At 40.1% G+C, this 20,618-nt stretch overlaps 1 protein-coding gene across 4 annotated transcripts in view; it reads left to right on the forward strand.

The window, feature by feature from the left end:
• Positions 1–381: 381 nt before the first annotated feature.
• stxbp5b (syntaxin binding protein 5b (tomosyn)) overlaps positions 382–20,618 on the forward strand; it is a 56,175-nt gene continuing 35,938 nt past the window's right edge. For all 4 annotated transcript variants that reach the window (XM_055155656.1, XM_055155662.1, XM_055155667.1 and 1 more), the window contains exons 1-2: positions 382–850; positions 9,776–9,873. In XM_055155656.1, the coding sequence (XP_055011631.1) occupies positions 704–850; positions 9,776–9,873 (245 nt within the window). In that variant the 5' untranslated portion in view covers positions 382–703. The remainder of the gene's footprint in view (positions 851–9,775; positions 9,874–20,618) is intronic.

A 20,618-nucleotide genomic window follows, 5' to 3' on the forward strand; every position in this document is an offset into this window, starting at 1 on the left:
TACATGTGTAATGACAATAAAGTTGAATCTAAATCAGAATCACGAGGACAAGTACAGTGATTTTAATTTAAAAAATTATTTTTATTATTTTATTGTAAAATTAAAAAAAAAAAAATTAAAATTAAAATTAAAATTAAAATTAAAATTGAAATTAAAATTTAAACTCCAATTTTAATTTTCTATTATCATTTCAGTAATTTGTTCAGCAGTCAGGATATATTGTGAGACTACAATTAATGTGTATTTAAGAATTAGGAGCCAAAAATAGGCCTTAAATCTTAAATAAACAACATTATTTACATAATAAATATTACGGAGAACCAAATCCGCTGCAACGCTGCCCGTGCATCCGGGTGTCCTCCCCACTGCGCATGCGCACACGCCGTTTCCGTAGCCTGTGCTGCTGGTGCCCTGGTGCAAACAGCTCTCGCACAAATCATTGATCCTGACCGAATAACGCCAAACCCGGGCACATACATGGAGGATTACCGCTGAAACCGAACCGGAGGGGGCTGTTCCGCGCTTGTGAGACGACTGCTTGTGGACACAGAGCTCGGTACCTGCTCCGGATCATGCGAGCGCTGCAAAGAAACATTTTGACTGTGCGTAATTTCGGCTAAAGCGCTAGCAGCTACCCCCGGTTTATGTTAGCGTCCTGCCCGATCCGTTCCCCCCGATCTAAAGCTTCGAAAGAGCGAGGAAAATGAAAAAGTTTAACATCAGGAAGGTGCTGGACGGACTGACAGCGGCGTCCTCTTCATCCGCCTCCTCCTCCGCTCAGCCCGGGACACCCAGAGACAGCGAGCCGGTCCAGGAGACCCTCCAGTCCGAACATTTTCAGCTGTGCAAGGTGCGTACGGGTCGGTCAGATGACAGCGGCGTGACCGAGCGCTGCCTGCCGCCCTCCTCATCCCATCAGCGGGATTAGACGAGCTTTAGCCACGGCCCTGCTCTGGAGCTCTCAGATCCCGGGCTTTAAATCCATTTTCAGGCTTGGTTTGGAACTCGTTTGGAGCTGGTTTGGTTGGTTCAGATCCTGGTTTAGTCCTGTTATAGATCTGAGGAAATCCTGGGTTAGTCCTTAATTGATCTAGGCTATCCGGGCTGTATTGGGTAATGATGTAGTTCTGGTTTAGTTCTGGTTTAGCTCAGGTTCTGTTCTGCTTGTGTCCTGCTTATGTCCTGGTTCAGTCCTAATTCACTCCTGGTTCAGTCTTGGTCTAGTCCTGGTTCAGTCCTGCTTGTGTCCTGATTCAGTCCCTGTTCAGTCCTGCTTGAGACATGGTTCAGTCCTTCTTGAGACCTGGTTTAGTCCTGTTTTATCCTGGATTTTGACCTATTTTGAGACCTGCTTTAGACCTGGTTTAGTTTTGATCTAGTCCTGTATCGGTCTTTGCTGAAATCCTGGGGTTACCATCAGTTTTAGACCTTGTTTAGACCCGGTTTGGTTGGTTCAAATCCTGGTTTAGTTTTACAGATTAGACCGGTTGAGATCCTGGTTTAGTCCTATTATAGACCTGAGCAAATCCTGGTTTATTATTTGATCTGTGCATACCTGGTTTGTATTGGTTAATGGCTCAGTCCTGGTTCAGTCCTGGTTCAGTCTTCGTTTAGTCCTGGTGTAGTAGTCTCAGTTTATTATTTAGTTTTAGTCTGTTTAGATCCTGGTTTAGTTCTGTTACAGACCTGGTTTAGACCTGGTTTTGACCTGGTTTCAGCCTCGTTTGACTTGCTGTGTGATGATTCAGAACGTTGATTAACTCCTCCTTAAATAATTGAAGGTTTATCCTGGGGTTGGTCCTTGTTTAGACCTGGGTTGGTCCATCTGTAGTCCCAGCCTAGTCTTGTCTTTGTTTTTGGTTTAGTCCTGTTTCAGACCCAGATGGAAATCCTGGTTTAGTCCTAGATCAGTCCTAGTTCAGCCCATTTATTTATTATTTATTTCCTGGTTTTAAATTGGTCCGTGTTGGTTCAGGACAGATTGGGGTGTTGTCCTAGGGTTTAGGCCTGTTTGTTTGTTTGTTAGACATGGTTTAGTCCTCTTTTAGACATGGTTTAGTCCTCTTTTAGACATGGTTTAGTCCTCTTTTAGACATGGTTTAGTCCTCTTTCTCTCCTGGTTTACAATTATTTGTGATGATCGTCTTAAAGTCTTTCTCCTGCTCTAATCCAGGTTGATGGTCCTGTACTGGTTCAGTCTAAACCGGGACTAAACCAGAACTAAACCAGAGATAAAACAGTTGACAGACCTGTGCCTTTTAGTTTGCCTGACATTTTTGTTGAATTTTTTGCTTCCTTCCTGTGGTAAATTCTGTTTTTCAGGAAGTGCTTCGTTAAAAAATCTCACACGTCAAATTTTGTGTCTCGAGGCCAAAGTTCTCTAAATTATCTCAACATTTTTAAAGTTTATTTGCTCTGCACTGAATTTTAGCCCCAAGCTCATGTTGTTAGTATTTAAGCATCACTGTTAACGTATTGCTTGTGTGTGTTTATGTGTGTGTGTTTTGTGTGTGTGTGTGTGTGTGTGCGTGTGTGTGCACGCGCACTATTCATGCAATAATATAAGCCTTTATTTGTAATAAATGATCAGTGGTGCAATATTAAGATTAAATTCAAGCCTTGTGTAACTGTTTTGTCAAAAAAGACTAAAATAACTGCATTTAGTGGGCTTGCATCTCCACAAACCTGACTCTTATTGGACCTTCACCTACTTATTTCCATGGAAATCTTGATACTTTAGCTATAATATTTCACCGTATGGCATAAAACGTATCTGTCTCCATGGAGAATGTTTTTTTTAAATAATTTGTCAATTCTGAGGGAGTGGACCCAGCACATCAACAACAAGACAGACATAACAAAATATAAACCTAACACGCATACAAAGAAAGGAAAAAAAAAAGTAAGGGGGTGTGAGGGGGGGGGGGGGGTGTAGTAGGTGTGAGTTTCTCTATGCAGTGTTTGCATGTGGGCCCAGTCAAGCAGAAGTAAACTGCAAGGCCAAAAATTCAAGTTAATGCATCTGATATCAAAATGTATTGAACAGATACATATGTACTCTAGTTTATGAAACTGTTGACCTTTTTTCTGTATCATTTTTGGTTGTAAAATTCCATATGTTTTAAACAGACCATGTGTGAAACATGGAACAAAAATTATTTCCCAAATTTCAAAGACCTGCAAATCATATAAATAAATGGATGTATTTCATCATATCTTGTGTTATTCCATCTTTGAACTGTTGATGAAGGTACAGGATTTTTCAAAAAAAAAAATTTATTTAAAATGATAAAAATTTGCTTGGAAGGAGTGACATATTTTATAGAAATAGTTTCCTTTCATTTTGAAGTAATATTAAAGTATTCAGAAGAAAAAAGCGACAAATGATGTAAAATAATGCACCTTCTACTTGTTTGCACAATTTTCCCTCCGTTACTTTTCCCTCCGTTACCATGACCTTTCTTAATAAAAAATGTCATTACTACAAAAAGTAAGAGGTTTTTCAACCTAATCTTGTACCATATGGTAGAAAACTATATGAAGCAAATATTCAAACCAGTTTGTTAAGGATATGGAAGTGAGAACCAAGAGTTATCACTGTTTGGATTTATTGTCCAAAAAGTGCTGCATATTTCATTCCCTCTGTTACCAACATGAGTTTTTAAATTTTTTGTCAACAACTTGAAAGAATATCACAGGTTTAACTTGACCCTGTTGGAGTGTAACTCTTTCCTACATTCTGATACTTTACTTATTTCAATAGTCCCTCTAGTTTCTGAATAAGAGACATTTGAATGTCAGAAATCTGTCCCTGTTTCCCTCCGTTACCACTTGACCAGACCCATGTGTGTATTTACGTTTTAAGGCTGTCAAATCAAATTTACATTTACATATTTTCTATTCCCTTCCCATATCTTTCGTTTGTTTGTTTGGCAACCCCAAAACGCACTTACACGTACATTACATTATACAAACATTTACATACACATATATTTTGACATTGTCCAACAGTGTGATGTTCTTCTTTTACTGTGCTTTGTCCAAATGGGGTTTTGCCACAGTCCATGGGCCGACAGTGTGTTTGCAGAGCAACTGCTCTGTAGAAATTAAATCCAAAAAGTCTTTGTACCAGTTGTCTATGTTGAAGCACTTATGTTTATGTTCTTTCCAGTTCATCATAATAATACGTTTAGCTGATAAAAAAAAAAAAAAAAAAAAACAGTGATAATATGCGATCCAATTTTTGGGATGAAAAATCTTGAGTTCTTATTCCAAATAGGCACAGCAATGGGCCTGGAGAGATCTGCACATCAACTACACTACACTATCACTTTAAATATATATTAATACATTCTTTAATTGGAAGAGGCATTTCCTGTGGCGTGTTACTGGTTTTATGTAGATACTAAACCAAAAACCAGTTAAATACCTTTTCTATTTTTCCAAATGATAGCAGTAGTAGTTTTTATCTTGAATATCTCGAGTAACATTTCGAAGAGTTAGTTTTGTTTTGAGTTGACAAAGTCTCACCGTGAGCTGCAAAACAGAAGTGAGAGAACTGCCGAACTGTCCTGAGTGTGACTGCACAGAACTCTGCAGCTTCTATCAGATCAACTTTAGTCATTACTATCACTGATCACAATCTTAAAGCTGCACTACGGAAGTTTTCTGGTTAACGACCCGCCCCCTCCGCTTGTCTCCGCAGAGACAGTGGGCTCGCCTCTCCACAGACATGACCTGTAAGTACAGTAGGCTTGAGGACCCATCTGAGCCAGGTTCTTGGACAGGGCCACCTAAGATTCCTTTGTATTTGAGCGTTTTTAATTATAGCTGCCCTCGTTTTTTTTTTTTTTTTTTTTCCCGTTAAGTTCCTTTGAGGATGTGGTAAAGAATAATTAAGTCTGAAGTTATGGTTTGAACTGCCTCTCATTTCTATTTCCACATATCATTATTAGAGCTGGGTATCGTTCAGAAGTTACCGATACGATACATACCTCGATACATAAGCCACGATACGATACACATCTCGATACAGTGAGCTTTCGATTTAGTACAATTACAATTCAATACAATATTGTTAAACCACTTCTTGAAACACAAACATTTTAATCATTAAAATAGTGAAAATGTCAACGAAACAAATTTCCTTCCTCTAAACAAACAACAAAACTGTAGCTGTAACTAAATAATTTAGTAAAATAAACCAAAAAATACTCTTGGCAATATATATATATATATATATCAGTAGGGATGGGCATTCGATAAAATTTTCTTAATCGATCATCGATTAATCATTAACATTTTTATATTAAAATGATCATCATTATTATTACTATCTGCACTTCTAATCTGCATAAATAAATTCAACTTTACAACATATAAACTGTAACCACTCTAGAGCCACATCAGCCCGTTTGACATTATAATGTGTTTAATGTGTTTAACAACTCTCACAGAAACCAAACTTAAAACCACATGACTCATTTGCATAAGCTAAGCGAATCAATATCAATATATCGAGGTGGGGACTCATCATCCACATTGAGCGACTCTCACCTGGCAAAGCTTTTTCCCACTGGACACCGAAACATATGTGCTGCTTTATACACTGTGCACATGGACTCACACTTGTGTCGACCAGAACGGAAAGCGTGAAACTTCTTGTACAAGTCATCGTTATATACACATTTGTGCTTCGACACGTTGCAGGCTGATGACTGTTTGTGTGTCGCTCCTTCTGAGTGCAGAGACACATGTACAGACCCTTTTTGTCCCCAGACATGGACGTTTGGTCACACTACGCACAGCAACCTACATTCGGTTTGTCAATTAAAATGAACGTAATCAATGAAATTCTTAATGATCAATTAATCGATTCATCGACTAATCATGCCCATCCCTATTTGAAACACAAACATTTTAATCATCAAATCTGTGAAAATGTCAACTGTGTCGCATAAACAAGTTTCCTTCATCTGAACAAACAACAAAACTGTAGCTGTAAGTAAATAATGTAGCAAAATAGACAAAAAAAATCCTCTTGGCGATATATCGATACAGCAGCCCACGATATTGATACTGTATCATCATATTAAACAATATGATATATTGATATTTCACACCTCTAATTATAATGACACGATCGGGGCGGCAGTAGCTCAGTTGGTAAGAGTTCGTCGTCCAGTTGTCAGTTGTCCACTGATGGGAAGGTTGCCGGTTTGAATCTCACTCTTGACATAAAAAAAAAAAAAAAAAAAAAAAAAAAAAGTGGTTCTAGCTCCCACAGATGAATGTTGTTGTTGTGTCCTTGGGCAAGACACTTAACCCGCCTCGCCCCATTGTCTGAGTACACTGGTGTGTGAGTGTGAATGTGTGAATGTGTGAATGGTTTCTTGTTGTAAAGCGTTTTCAGTGCCCTGAAGGTGGAAAAGCGCTGAATAAAAATGTGACCAGTGACCAAATGATGAAACTGTGTCATACATTTGAGTCATTCAGAGGCACAAAACCAGATCACTCACACATTTTAAAGGTTCTATATTACGCAAAACTGACTCTTGTGAGCTGTAAATCATCTTCTAATGTTGTTTCCTCATCACAAACAGACCTGGAGTTGTGTTTTGTTTCATTCACACATGTTTGAGTAACTTTATTATTAGTCTGTCTATATCACTAAAGCTCAAAATGCTCTGTTCCACCTTGTGATGTCATGTTCATTTATTTATTTATTTGAGACAGGAACAGCACACAATTTTGACATGAACCTTAACAGGAGAGATGCTTGTACCAGGTTTTAGCACCAGTGCAAATTTCCACCTGTCGTCCCAGGGCAGGTTCATTGATTGATTGTGTTTAATTGACCTTGACTATCAGCTGTTCTGGAGACATATGGAGCATGTTTTGGGTTGATGGGGGAAACCGGAGCATCCGGAGGAAACCCATCCAGACACAGGGAGAAACATCTAAACTCCACACAAAGGACGGGCATTCGATGACATTTTCTTAATTGATCGTCGGAAGAATTAACGATCGCTTATTGATTAATCATTAACGTTTTTATATTAAAATGATCATCATTATTATTACTATCTGCACTACTAATCTGCATAAATAAATTCAACTTTACGACATATAAACCGTAACCACTCTAGAGCCACATCAGTCTATTTGAGATTATAATGTGTTTAATTCAGTTTTGTGCAACTCTCACAGAAACAAAACTTAAAACCACATCACTACTTTGCATAAACTAAGCGAAGATAAAACTACAGCTCTTGTGTCGCTGATGTGGTTCAACTTCTGTCAAATTAAAAGACATGACTCAGGTGAATACAGGTTAGTGTGACCAGATTTGCGTTTGTCAAAACCAGGACACCGTACGGGGGGAGGGGGGCGGGGCCTCGTCATCCACATTGTGCGACTCTCACCTGGCAAAGCTTTTTCCCACTGGACACAGAAACATATGTGCTGCTTTGCACACTGTGCACATGGACTCACACTTGTCTCGACCGGAACGGAAAGCGTGAAACTTCTTGTACAAATTATTGTTAAATACACATTTGCGCTTCGGCATGTTGCAGACTGATGACTGTTTGTGTCTCGCTCCTTCTGAGTGCAGAGAGACACATGTACACACCTGTTTGGTCACACTACACACAGCAACCTACATTCAGTTTGTCAATTAAAATTAATGTAATCGATGAAATTCTTAATGATCAATTATCAATTAATTGACTAATCATGCCCATCCCTTCTTGAAACACAAACATTTTAATCATCAAAACAGTGAAAATGTGTCGCATAAACAAGTTTCCTTCCTCTGAACAAACAAAACTGTAGTTGTAAGTAAATAATGTAAAATATACCAAAAAATACTCTTGCCGATATATCAATATATCGAGGTGGGGACTCGTCATCGATATTGTGCGACTCTCACCTGGTAAAGCTTTTTCCCATTGGACACCGAAACATATGTGCTGCTTTGTACACTGTGCACATGGACTCACACTTGTCATGTACAAATCACTGTTAAATACACATTTGTGCTTCGGTACGTTGCAGACCCACTGTTTGTGTCTCGCTCCTTCTGATGCAGAGACACATGTACAGACCTGTCTGGTCACACTACACACAGCAACCTACATTCAGTTTGTCGATTAAAATGAACGTAATCGACGAAATTCTTAATGATCATTTATCGATTAATCGAGTAATCATGCCCATCCCTACTCCACGCAGAAAGGCCCGGGCGTTTTACCTTTAGTTCAGTAGAGATCTGCAATTCCAGGGCTGAAATCATTCAGTTGATTCTAGTGAAGGTGTGTGGAGTTTAAAAACACAGTGGAGCACTTCTTTTATTACCACGTGACATCACAAGGTGGAAAAGAGTGTTTTCAACCTAAATAAAATGTGCAGATTTGTGTTTTAAACATGTGAATGAAATAAAACACAACTCCAGGTCTGTTTGTGACGAGGAAACGACATTATAAATCTAGATCTTTTTGGAGCTTTTTCTCATGGTATAACGTTGTCCCTCATCAAAACTATGCCTGAAGAGCTTTTAGATGTCAGCCATACATGTTTGAGTAATATTGTGATCTCTCTTAGACCCTGTTCAAACCCTTGTTACAGTAAACTCCAAGACTGTACCCAGCGCATTCTCAACCCACAGGCCCACGTCAGCCCTGCTCCCACTCCACAGTTCTCCAGGAAAACAAGCTGAACTGAAAATGAAAGTTATTCAACATATTTCTACACTGTTTTCGGTGAATAAAGAGGGTTTGATTTTTGGAGTCATTTACGGAGATGCACTTTTATCTCTGGAGTTTTTGAACGAGATCCAAATATTGAAGTGAAATTCTGTCACAATGGGCCGTCTGAATAAATGTAAGAATATTTGTAGTTGATTAGAGATCTGTGTGTGTTTTCTCATCTTCACCGCTGGCTCCTGTGGGAAAGTGCACTGTTGTGTTTTACTTAATCTGCTCCAGGATCAGCCAAAGGTCAAGCCCTGAGGTCAAACGGCCACAAGCACAACTCTTACATAATCCTCTCTATCCCTCCATCTCTCATCTTTTCTCTCTCCAACATCTCTATCCTGAGTTGCTCTCTCCTCTTTCTCTCATCTTTATCCTCAGTTATTCCCTCTTTACTTCTCTCTCTCTCTCTGTCCCTCTCTCTCTCTCATCATCTCTATTTTCAGTTATTCCCTCTTTTCTTGTCTCTCTCCATCCTCTCTATCCTAGTTTCTCCCTTCTCCACTTTCTGCTCCCTCTCCCCATTTTGCTCTTTTATTTCCCTCTTTCTTTCTCTCTCTCCTTCCTTCTCTCTCTGTTTCTATTCATCTCTCTTCTCCTCTCTCTACTCCCTCTCTCTTTTGTTCTTTTTACTCCCCCCATCACTCTCTCATCATCTCTGTCCTCAGTTACTGTCTCTTCTCTTTCCCTCTCTCTTCACCTGTTCTTTCTGCCTTTCTTTTTCTATCCCTCTTCCTCTCTCCTTCTCCCCATCTTCATCTCTTTCTTAATTTACCCTCTCCTCTTTCTTTTCTCTTATTGCTCTCTGTGTTTCTCTCTCTCTCCTCCTCCTTCTTTTCAACTCAGAAATACCTTTTAAAAACAGACATTGTGACTGTGAGCGGGGTCGCCTCTCCACAGATCTGACCTGTAACTTTGCCTGGTTTGGTCTCCATGAAGTTAGAAGTGAACATGAATGGAGAGGAGCTGTACACTTCCATAGTGATGTTTCTAACTCCTTCCTCTCTTTCTCTCTCTGTCAGACGGTGCGTCATGGCTTCCCAAACCAGCCGGCGTCGATGGCGTTTGACCCGGTGCAGAAGATCCTGGCCGTGGGGACCCAGAGCGGAGCTCTCAGGCTGTATCCTTTAATAGAAGCGCAGGAGGAGGAGCTACTGTGCATGGTCCAGGTTGGGTGTTGTTTCACTCTTTTGCAGCTTATGATGTGAAATGTACTTTTTGGAGCGTTTTCATCACGATGCAATGTTACAAAGCACTAACTCCTCAAATACCTGGAGTTTAGTTTAAAAGGAGCATTGTGTAACTTTTCTGGTGGATGCTTTTCTCCAAGGAGATGTTATTGCTTTGCCTGGAATGGTTCACAGTAGGGCCTGACCGATATATCAGCCGATACGGGCACTTGGAGACATATCGTCTATAAGCCTAAATCTTGCTGATCTGTTAGTCCACATGGGCAGGTTATACCTCATTATAAAGTTAGACTGTCCATATTATGTTCATTTAATCTAATTTACAGACAGATAAATGTCCTCATATGTGGCACCGCATCAGTATTTACCTGTGGAGTAATTTGTATGTGTCTGTGACGCCGTACTGCCCCTGAACGCACCCCCAGAGTCACGTGATGCATGTGTGCTTGTTTACACCCGTGCACAGCCATAGATCCACATGCACAACACTGAGGCGCTGCTCTAAACGCTCTTGTGTCTGATCCACAATACTGACGAGGAATAAAAGTGAACTTCAGAGCAGTTTAAGACAGGACAGAGGACTGTCCCGCTGACAGAGGACAGTCCCAACCTGTGTGAGCGCTGAGTGTTGCAAATGTGTTGGTTTTGAAGGCAAGGCAAGGCAAGGCAAGTTTATTTGTATAGCACAATTCTTACACAAAGTAATTCAAAGTGCTTTACAGAATAAGAAATACATTAAAATCATAATAAAAACAAATCAAAACATAAATAATCATGAAGATTAAAATTAAAAAAAGAGAGACATAAATTGGAGAGAAGAGTGCGGAATGAAAACCTTTCAGTTATATGCACAGTTAAACAGAAATGTTTTGAGCCTGGATTTAAACAGCGTACTTTTGGTTCTTTCTCGTCTGTTTTCTTCCACTGGCCTCGTGTACAGTGACTATAGTGTCTGCACATGTTACTGGACCTGCACTGATGTAAATGAGCTGTGAACTGAGGTGTGAATGATCGGCATTTACACATATAATTAATTACCGTAGCACGCACACATTTGCGCTTAACTGCTAAAGGCTGATAGAGGTAGTTTACTTTTTTAATAAAATGTCTTGACAAGTCTTTGGTACTTTTGCAAAACAAAGAATTAAGATTTAAAAGTGCAGTTATTTCTTCATGTAGTTCGCACTGAAACAGCAAAGGATCATGGTCTATGTAGTTCCCTCAGATTTTTTTAGCTGTCGCTGCATCATAACGATGAATTTAGGGAGTAAATCCTGGATATATGACGTTTTTGTAGTTCAGATTTGAGAGTTGTGCGGCGTTGTGGGGTGTTGTGCAGTGTTATGTGGTGTTGTGTTGTGCAGTGTTGTGTGGTGTTGTGTTGTGTTGTGCAGTGTTGTGTGGTGTTGTGTTGTGTTGTGTTGTGTTGTGCAGTGTTGTGTGGTGTTGTGTTGTGCAGTGTTGTGTGGTGTTGTGTTGTGTGTGTTGTGTTTGTGCGGCGTTGTGGGTGTTGTGCAGTGTTGTGTGGTGTTGTGTTGTGCAGTGTTGTGTGGTGTTGTGTTGTGCAGTGTTGTGTGTGTGTGTGTGTGTGGTGTTGTGTGGTGTTGTGTTGTGTGGTGTTGTATAGTAATTTGCGGTGTTGTGTTGTGTGGAGTCAGCTGTGTTTGTTTTCGTTGGTGTGATGTAGTTTTGAGTCTGAACCTGCAGCAAAAACGAGAGCGAGATTTAAACAAGACCCCAGAGACCGGAGAGAGTCAGGTGGAGAGAGAGAGAACAGTTACACATGAACGGGTTATTACAGAGAGAGAGGGAGAGGGGGATGGAGAGAGAGAGAGAAGTTCTACATGAATGGATTATTACAGAATGAGAGAGGAAGAGGGAGAAAGGGAGAGAGAGAGGGACAGAGATGGAGGGGAGTTATACATGACTGTGTTATTACGTAGAGAGAGGGAGAGGGGAGGAGGGAGAGGGGGTGAAAAGAAGGAGGGCTAGAGAAAGAAGAAACTAGAGGGAGATAAAGAGGACAGGAGAGGAGAGAGAGTGGGAGAAAGATGGAAGGGAAAGAGTGCGAGAGAGGGATGGAGAGATGGAGGGAGAGAAGGGGGGGTGGTTATACATGATTGTACTTTTACATAGAGAAAGAGAGAGAGAGCGAGAGGAGGAGGAGGAGGGAGAGGGGGGGAAAAGAAAGAGGGCTAGAGAAAGAAGGAACTAGAGGGAGAGAAGGGGGAAGGGAGAGGAAAGAGTGGGGGAAAGCATTGGGGAGAAAGATGGAAGGGAAAGAGAGTGTGAGAGAGGGATGGAGAGATGGAGGGGAGAAGAGGGGAGGGGAGAGAAGGGGCAGTGGTTATACATGATTGTGTTATTACATAGAGAGATAGAAAGAGAGGGAGAGAGTGAAAGGGAGAGAGAGCGAGAGAGGAGGGAAAAGGGGGGAAGAAAGAGGGCTGGATAAAGAAAGAAGGAACTAGAGGGAGAGAAAGTGGACAGGAGAGGAAAGAGAGGAGAAAGATGGAAGGGAAAGAGCAAGAGAGGGATGGAGAGATGGAGGGGAGAGAAGGGGGGTGGTTATACATGATTGTGTTATTACATAGTGAGAGAAAGAGAGAGGGAGAGAGTGAAAGAGAGGGAGAGAGAGGGAGGAGGAGGAGGGAGGGGGAGAGGGGGGAAAAGAAAGAGGGCTAGAGAAAGAAGGAACTCGAGGGAGAGAAAGAGGACAGGAGAGGAAAGAGAGTGGGGGAAAGCATTGGGGAGACAGATGGAAGGGAAAGAGCGAGAGAGGGATGGAGAGATGGAGGGAGGGGGAGAGAAGGGGGAGCAGTTATACATGACTGTGTTATTACATAGAGAGAGAGAGGAAGAGGGAGGGAGAGAAAGAAAGAAAGAGAAAGGGAGAGAGAGAGGGGAGGAGGAAAAAGAAAGAGTGCTAGATAAAGAAAGGAGGAACTATAGAGGGAGAGATAGAGGAAGGGAGACTAAAGAGAGTGGGAGAAAGCGTTGGGGAGACAGATGGAAGGAAAAGAGGGCGCGAGAGAGACAGAAAGAGGAAAAGAAAGTAGTAGCATCCCTCATAGTTAATATATATAAAAAAAAAAAAAAGTAGAATAAATAATAAAGAGGAGTGTTTTTAGGCAAGTGGTGCCTGTTTCCACTGAAGTGAACTGTCCAGAGGTGACGTGGAGCCACAGTAAGAGCAGCTCTCTCTCCCTCATTGACTCTGTCGGCCCATTCATCACAGTCCAGTATTGATCTGAAACCCAGACCTGTGGAATGAGCTGTTAGAGCTGTAAAAGTGTCTCTTTACATCTGTTTCCATCTGTTTAAAGAGAGGAGCTGCTGCTGGGTTTGAATCTGCCGTTTCACCTGCTCGTGGGTCTGCAGACACACACCGGGACGAGCTGTTTCTCACACATACATCTGATATGTGGTGTGTGGTTGCTCGACTCGTCACAGTAACACTTTTAATGCACACTGGCCACGTTTACAAGATGTTTTTTAATCCCAAATGAATAGTTCTGACTTAAAATATTCTCCTTTGAGTTTACATGGAAATAATAATTCCGAATTGAGTTTTACATGGAAATGTAAAACAACTTTATTTAATTCTACTCAGCGTCTGGGGGTGGGGAAGGGTTCTGATTGGACAGGGACACCAATATATTTACCGTACTTTCCGGGCTATTAGGCATTCTGGATTATAAAACGCACTGTCATGTTTTTTCACATATAAACTGCACCGGACTTTAAATGAAACCCAACAGTGTGATGGGTGAGTGTTTTGTTTGTTTGTTCGTTCACGGTGACTCTGGGCTTTGTTCAGTTGTGGTGTGTAGGGAGGGTGCTGTCTGGGATCGCTGGATTGTTGGCGTGTTCGCAGTGACTCAGTTGTTCAGTTGTGTCTAGAAGTGGCACATTGCACTCGCTTTTTCGGTTCGTTCCTCCGTTCCGTTCCTCGTCGGTGTGGAGTGATGAGTGTGTCTGTGGGTGTGTTTCTCTGTGCAGTCGCTGTCTGCTCTGTGTGTGTTTGTGTGTTCTGCGGGTGGTGCGGCTTTGTAGTTTACTGAAGTCGTGCTGGGACACCTGAGTGGATTCGTGTATAGGGCGCGCAGTCATTTTTTTGTGGGGTTGGAGGCTTAAGAACGCGTCTTATAACCTGGAAAATACAGTACGTTTTTGGGAAGAAAACACACATTTCAGCTGCTACCGGCTTTTCTGTCATCTCGGTTTGTCATTACTCCACGGACACAAACACGACCCAAACTTTCTGCAGTGGGGTCTGGTCAAGTGGTAACGGAGGGAAACAGGGGCAGATTTTTGACATTCAAATGTCTCTTATTCAGAAACTAGAGGGACTATTGAAATAAGTAAAGTATCAGAATGTAGGAAAGAGTTACACTCCAACAGGGTCAAGTTAAACCTGTGATATTCTTTCAAATTGTTGACAAAAAATAAAAAAAACTCATGTCAGTAACGGAGGGAATGAAATATGCAGCACTTTTTGGACAATAAATCCAAACAGTGATAACTCTTGGTTCTCACTTCCATATCCTTAACAAACTGGTTTGAATATTTGCTTCATATAGTTTTCTACCATATGGTACAAGATTAGGTTGAAAAACCTCTTACTTTTTGAGTAATGAGATTTTTTATTAAGAAAGGTCATGGTAACGGAGGGAAAATTGTGCAAACAAGTAGAAGGTGCAGGATTTTACATCATTTGTCAACTTTTTTCTTCCGAATACTTTAATATTACTTCAAAAATGAATGAAATGAAAGGAAACCATTTCTATAAAATATGTCAGTCCTTCCAACCAAATTTTTATCATTTTAAATACATAAAAAAAAAAAAAAAATCATGTACCTTCATCAACAGTTTAAAGATCGAAAAACACAAAATATGATGAAATACATCCATTTATTTACATGATTTGTAGGTCTTTGAAATTTGGGAAATAATTTTTGTTCCATGTTTCATACATGGTCTGTTTAAAACGTATGGAACTTTAGAACCAAAAATGGTACAGAAAAAAGGTCAACAGTTTCATAAACTAGAGTACATATGTATCTGTTCAATACATTTTTATATCAGATGAATTCACTTGAATTTTTGGCCTTGCTGTTTACTTCTGCTTGACTGGGCCCAACTGCATTACTTTTAAGTTACTCTCACCAAAATAACTGGAAATATTGATTTGGCAATTGAAATGTAGCTCATGATGCTCAATTATCTCCTCACACGTCCAGTGGAAGGTGATGTGGAGTCTGAATGAGCTGAACAGGAAGTAGAGTCACTGTCACTCATCTAAAGCTTCAGCTCGATGCGTGCGCTGTGTGGATGTAAACACACGTGAGGAACCAAACTCACCTTTATCATTATTTGAGGAGGACAAATTCTGATAATTGAGAATTCTGTCATCACGCTTTACGTCTGTCAGCTGAGGAGGAGAAGGGAGGAAGAAGACAAAGTGAGTGTGAGGCTGCTCTACCTCAGCCCACTCCCACATCCCGCTCACAAATCCAAAGAGACGTGGATGAAAGTCCCAAGACAGGACTGGTGGAGCCGGGTTGTCCAGATTGCGTCAGAAGGACGACACAACGAGCATGAACTGAACGACCTGAATTATTTTTAAGAAGAATAAACATTTATATGATTGAGGAATAAATAAATTCAGCTTTAAAATGGGAATAAACCACCATTTACTTCAGGTCAAGTTTAATTCCGAATAATCATTTTCATTAGGAATTAAGTGTTTACATGGTCTTTTTAAAGCGGAATAAATTTTTATTCAGAATTAAATCTCTCATGTAATTTTGGCAAGGATAATACTGAGGAAATATTCACAGGTTTCAACTTCCTGTTCCATATGCAACTTTTTTTCCCACTTCAAAGATAAAATATTTAGTTTTAAATTGTCAAACGCTATGGCAATGGTCCCAGTATTTCATCATTCTGAAACCTCTGGATAGACAATAAACAATAATGATGAAACAATATTCAGATATCACCTGCTTGTTTCTATGGAGATGTCATTGCTCTGCCTGGAATGTTCCACAGTGTGACATTAAACAGCTCTAGTTTACATTTATTCAGTTACATGTGGGTTTATATCTGAAAAATACCTAGAAAGAAGTTACACAATGTACCCTTGAAGCAGGATCATGCAAAAAAAAAAAAAAAAAGAATTAAATGCATCTCTAAAGGTGGAATATTCTTTCTGAACTTAGTTGGAGAGTTCATTTTCAGTAAGAGTCAGACTGAACATGAGTAACTAAAATAGTTTCACTTTTAGTGTTCTCCCTGGTATTGTCTCTCTTCTTAGACAATTTGAAGTTTGCTGACGAGTTTCCGTTTCAGTTTTGTTCCTTGTTTGCAGTCTTTGCATGACTGTTCAGATCACTATCTCTCCACTGTTCAGAAAAGACGCTGAAGAAACCCTGCTGCGGTGAACCTGGCTCTGTGGTTAACCAAAACAGGAAGTGTAGTCATCATATGAAGGTCACACAGAACAGGACTTTCATATGGCGTGGGTGTGCAAAAATGTTGAATTGTGGAGTTTCTACTATTTGCAATGAGGTTGAATAATTTGGGATTTTTTACAATTGCAGTTTTAATTTGTAATGTTTATTCAGTTCACATTGGCAATTTTAAACATTAAGATTTGAGAGAAGACTGAAATATGAGCAGACCCTCCATAAACAACTGACACACTGGGGAATTTCAGAACAGGTTTATAGTGCTCTACCATCCCCCAGGACAGCTACTGGTACTGGTCTGTGGATCGTTTGGTACCAGGCCACACAGAAAGAATACCCTATTTTCTGCATTATAGGACGTGCTCTTAAGCCTCCAACCCCATCAAAAAACAACTGCATGCCCCACAATCCAGAGCACCCTATACACCAATCCACTCGGGTGTCCCAGTACGACTTCAGTAAACTACAAAGCCGCACCACCCACAGAACACACAAACACACACGGAGCAGACAGCGACTGCACAGAGAAACACACCCACAGACACACTCATCACTCCACACCGACGAGGAACGGAACGGAGGAACGAACCGAAAAAGCGAGTGCAATGTGCCGCTTCTAGACACAACTGAACAACTGAGTCACTGCGAACACGCCGACAATCCGTTGGTCCCAGACAGCACCCTCCCTACACGCCACAACTGAACAAAGCCCAGAGTCACCGTGAACGAACAAACAAACAAAACCACTCACCCATCACACTGTTGGGTTTCATTTAATGCGCCTTATAGTCCGCTGTGGTTTATTTGTGAAAAAAGTTCAAAAATAGACCATTCTATGACAGTGCGCCCTTCTAATCCAGAGCCCCCTATAGTGCAAAAAATATGGTAAATAACTTACATTATTTCCATTTTATTTATTATCCGAGTCTGAACAATGTTTTATTTTGAAAAATGACTCACTCTCGACACATGGCAAGATGCTTGTCTTGATCACGTGATACATTAAAATGAATATTAAACCCACAAGCTGCGAAAAGATTAAAAAACAGTCATCTTTGTTCAAGTTTATTATTATATTTACAAAATAGCGCAGTTTTTGTTTTGTCATTTTATTTGATCGTATTTATCTGCCACACCTTAAAGGCTGGTGCGTGAAAATATTCTCTGACATTAACCTGGCCCGTGGTGCAAAAAAGGTTGGGGACAGCTGATCTAAACTACAGGGTCAGCAGCTTTTACCCAGAATAAGACCCTATGAAGACAAGGGGAGGGCATCTGACACACAGGGACACTTCAGAACATGTTTGTAGTGAGGTTAGCAGCTTTTACACAGAATAAGACCTCATATTAGTTGCATTTATTTTCAGAATTATTCAGCGTTAAACGGAGCTCTTCTTACGGTCTTTCAGTTAAAATGAAAGTTATGTGAAAAGAATCTTGTGTGGCTCATGACCTGAGGAGAAATTAGGTCAAAATGTTTCACTTCTCAGAAAAAAAACCCAACGACTTAAAAATCATATGACGGTTACTTAAAGTCCTATTACACAAAACTTACTCTTGTGTCACTTTTCTGGTGCAGGGTCCTTCAAAGTCTTTTCTCCATGGAGATGTTATTGCTTTGTCTGGAATGTTTCACAATATGACATTAAACCTTTCAAAGTTCATGGAGACCAAACCAGACCAAGTTCCAGGTCAGATCTGTGGAGAGGCGACTCCGCTCACAGTCAGTACACAGGTTTATTTTTCGGGGTATTTTTGAGTTATAAAACCACCTGTGATTGAATAAATGTAAAGTAGAGCTGTTTAATATCACACTTTGGAACATTCCAGACCGAGCAATGACATTTCCATAGAAACAAGCAGATGGACTCCCAACCAGAAAGTTACACAGTGTACCTTTACAGTCAAATCTTGAGAATCTAATGTTCAACTTTCTTCATCCTCCATTTTGTTTGCTGGTTCCTGTCTGAGCTCGGAGCTGCAGACGAGAGCCAACTCTGAGCTAATGAGGAAAACTTGGCATGTCACAAAAGCAAAAACTACACTTTTAACTCCAGCTTGGTTTGATCCTGGTTCTGTGCTTCCCCAAAAGTTTGGACCAAATGAGCGTTTTATATCCATAGAATCTGCTCTTTTTCAGTTTCAGTTTTTGTCATTTTCTTTTTGCTCAGAGTAGTAGATTTTAGCTGTGGATAGGCTGGGTTAGTCACAGTATTTTTGTTCTGTTTTCTTCTTGTTCTTCTTCTTGTTCTTCTTGCAGTTCCAGCTTGACAACGAGCTAAACTCTGATTCAATGATGAGACTGTTGTTGTAGTTTTCAGATTTAATGCTCATCTTATGAACGCAGAGTGAAACTGCAAGAGAAAAATACAAAACTACTATCAGCATCACATTCCAGTACATGTCTATTCAGAGCTCAGTAACTTGTAGTTAAAGCAGTTACAACCAATTGCCCATAAAAGGCATCTTATTTTAACATAAAAATAAATACCTTATTTTTCAGACTATAAGTCGCACTTTTTGGGGGACATTTATTTTATAAAATCAGAGACCAGGAATCGACAATTTATCTTGAAAGGCAAGTTCTAGTAATAACAATAGAACAGAGAACAACAGACTGAACAGGCATTAAAATGTTAACGTCACATATGAACAGTTCTTCAGATAACTATAGCATATTAACAGAACATAAGTTTACCAAACTCTCCATCTCACTCCAAATCACTAAATCCATTGAATCCATTGAATTGTTCATCCTCGGTGTCACTTCTGAGCAACTCTGTGCAACGGTTGTCACTGAAGTCCAGGCTTTGTCCAGTGACTTCCAGGAAAGTTTCATGGTGCACACTCCCAGTTGTCGTGAAGTTGTGTTCTCCATTCCCACTTTCTGTCAGTCCCTCACAAGTTTCTCACTCCAAACTTTCTTTCTGCTGCTTGATTATCGTTTTCTGCTGCAGATTTCACTACTTGCAGCAGGAAAGAGGCTTTTTCTGCAGGAGACATGTGCAGAAAACTGATACACAAGCCTAGAACCTCTCGCGGCTGTCAGTCTGAAAATTTTAATATAGAAGTTGCAGGAAACACCCAAATTATGACAAAAAACTGTGACTTATAGTCCAAAAAATATGATATTAAGTCGGTCTAGTTTGTGTGTAGTTTTCAAGTGAACAGCTCCTTTTACCTTTAATTCAGTAGAGATTGTCAATTCTTGATCTGAACTTATCCAAATGATCCTAGCGTGTGGAGTTTAAAACACACACTCTGTATTACCACATGACATCATAAAGTGGGATTAGGAGTGTGTTATAATATTATAGATATGAAAATTAAGTAATATAGTAATCTTTCAAAGCCATGTTGAGCCTCTGCCCTCCATGTGAAATGACTCTGAATAGTAGGATGGAGTGATCAGGTTGTGTAGACTGAAGGAGGTGAAGGAGCCAGGCTTATATCAACATTAAACAGCTGTAAAGTGACTCAGACTCTTCTGTAGAATATCAAAGCATGTGATGAATGTCATAAAGTAGAGTTAGATCAATATAATATCAACATTTAGACAGCTCCGGTTTAATGGGACTGACTACTGTACTTTTTGTGGCGTTATAAAGAGTTGAATTAAGTCTTGTCAACAGTAAAGAGACACAGTTCAGTGGGACAAGACACAATTTTCACCAGACGAGATTGGGTTCACGAGAACGAGACAAGATGAGATTTTGACATCATTTGTAAAAAATAAGTAGTGCAATCCATTACATAATGTTTCTTGCTTCATTTATTTTATGTCGTATTTTAGTGATCATTGTAGTCCTGCGTTTTGGAACTACAGCTTCTCAAACTGTATAAGTCACCAGCTCTTAACTCTTTATGTCCAAGCCAAAGGGAAATTCAGGGGAACAAAATCTCTTGATCTTGTGGCACGAGATCTTGTCCCATCCCTAGTAGGGCTGGGTATCTTTAAGAAGTTGCCGATATGATACATACCTCGATACAATGCACTTTCGGTTCGATACAATATATTTCAAATCTGTTAGATATGATTCAATTAAAAAATAAAGGCTAAATCATGTCTGTGATACTAAAAGTCTTTGTTAAACTACTTCTTGTGCAAAGTTCATATGAAACACAAACATTTTAATCCTTAAAACTGTGGAAAATGTCAAATGTGTTGATACGATATCTAAACAAACAACACAACTGTAGC

The sequence above is a fragment of the Boleophthalmus pectinirostris genome, unplaced genomic scaffold (assembly GCF_026225935.1).
Source record: "Boleophthalmus pectinirostris isolate CB_2022bp ecotype Guang Dong unplaced genomic scaffold, ASM2622593v1 HiC_scaffold_10, whole genome shotgun sequence".
Lineage (NCBI taxonomy): Eukaryota > Metazoa > Chordata > Actinopteri > Gobiiformes > Gobiidae > Boleophthalmus > Boleophthalmus pectinirostris.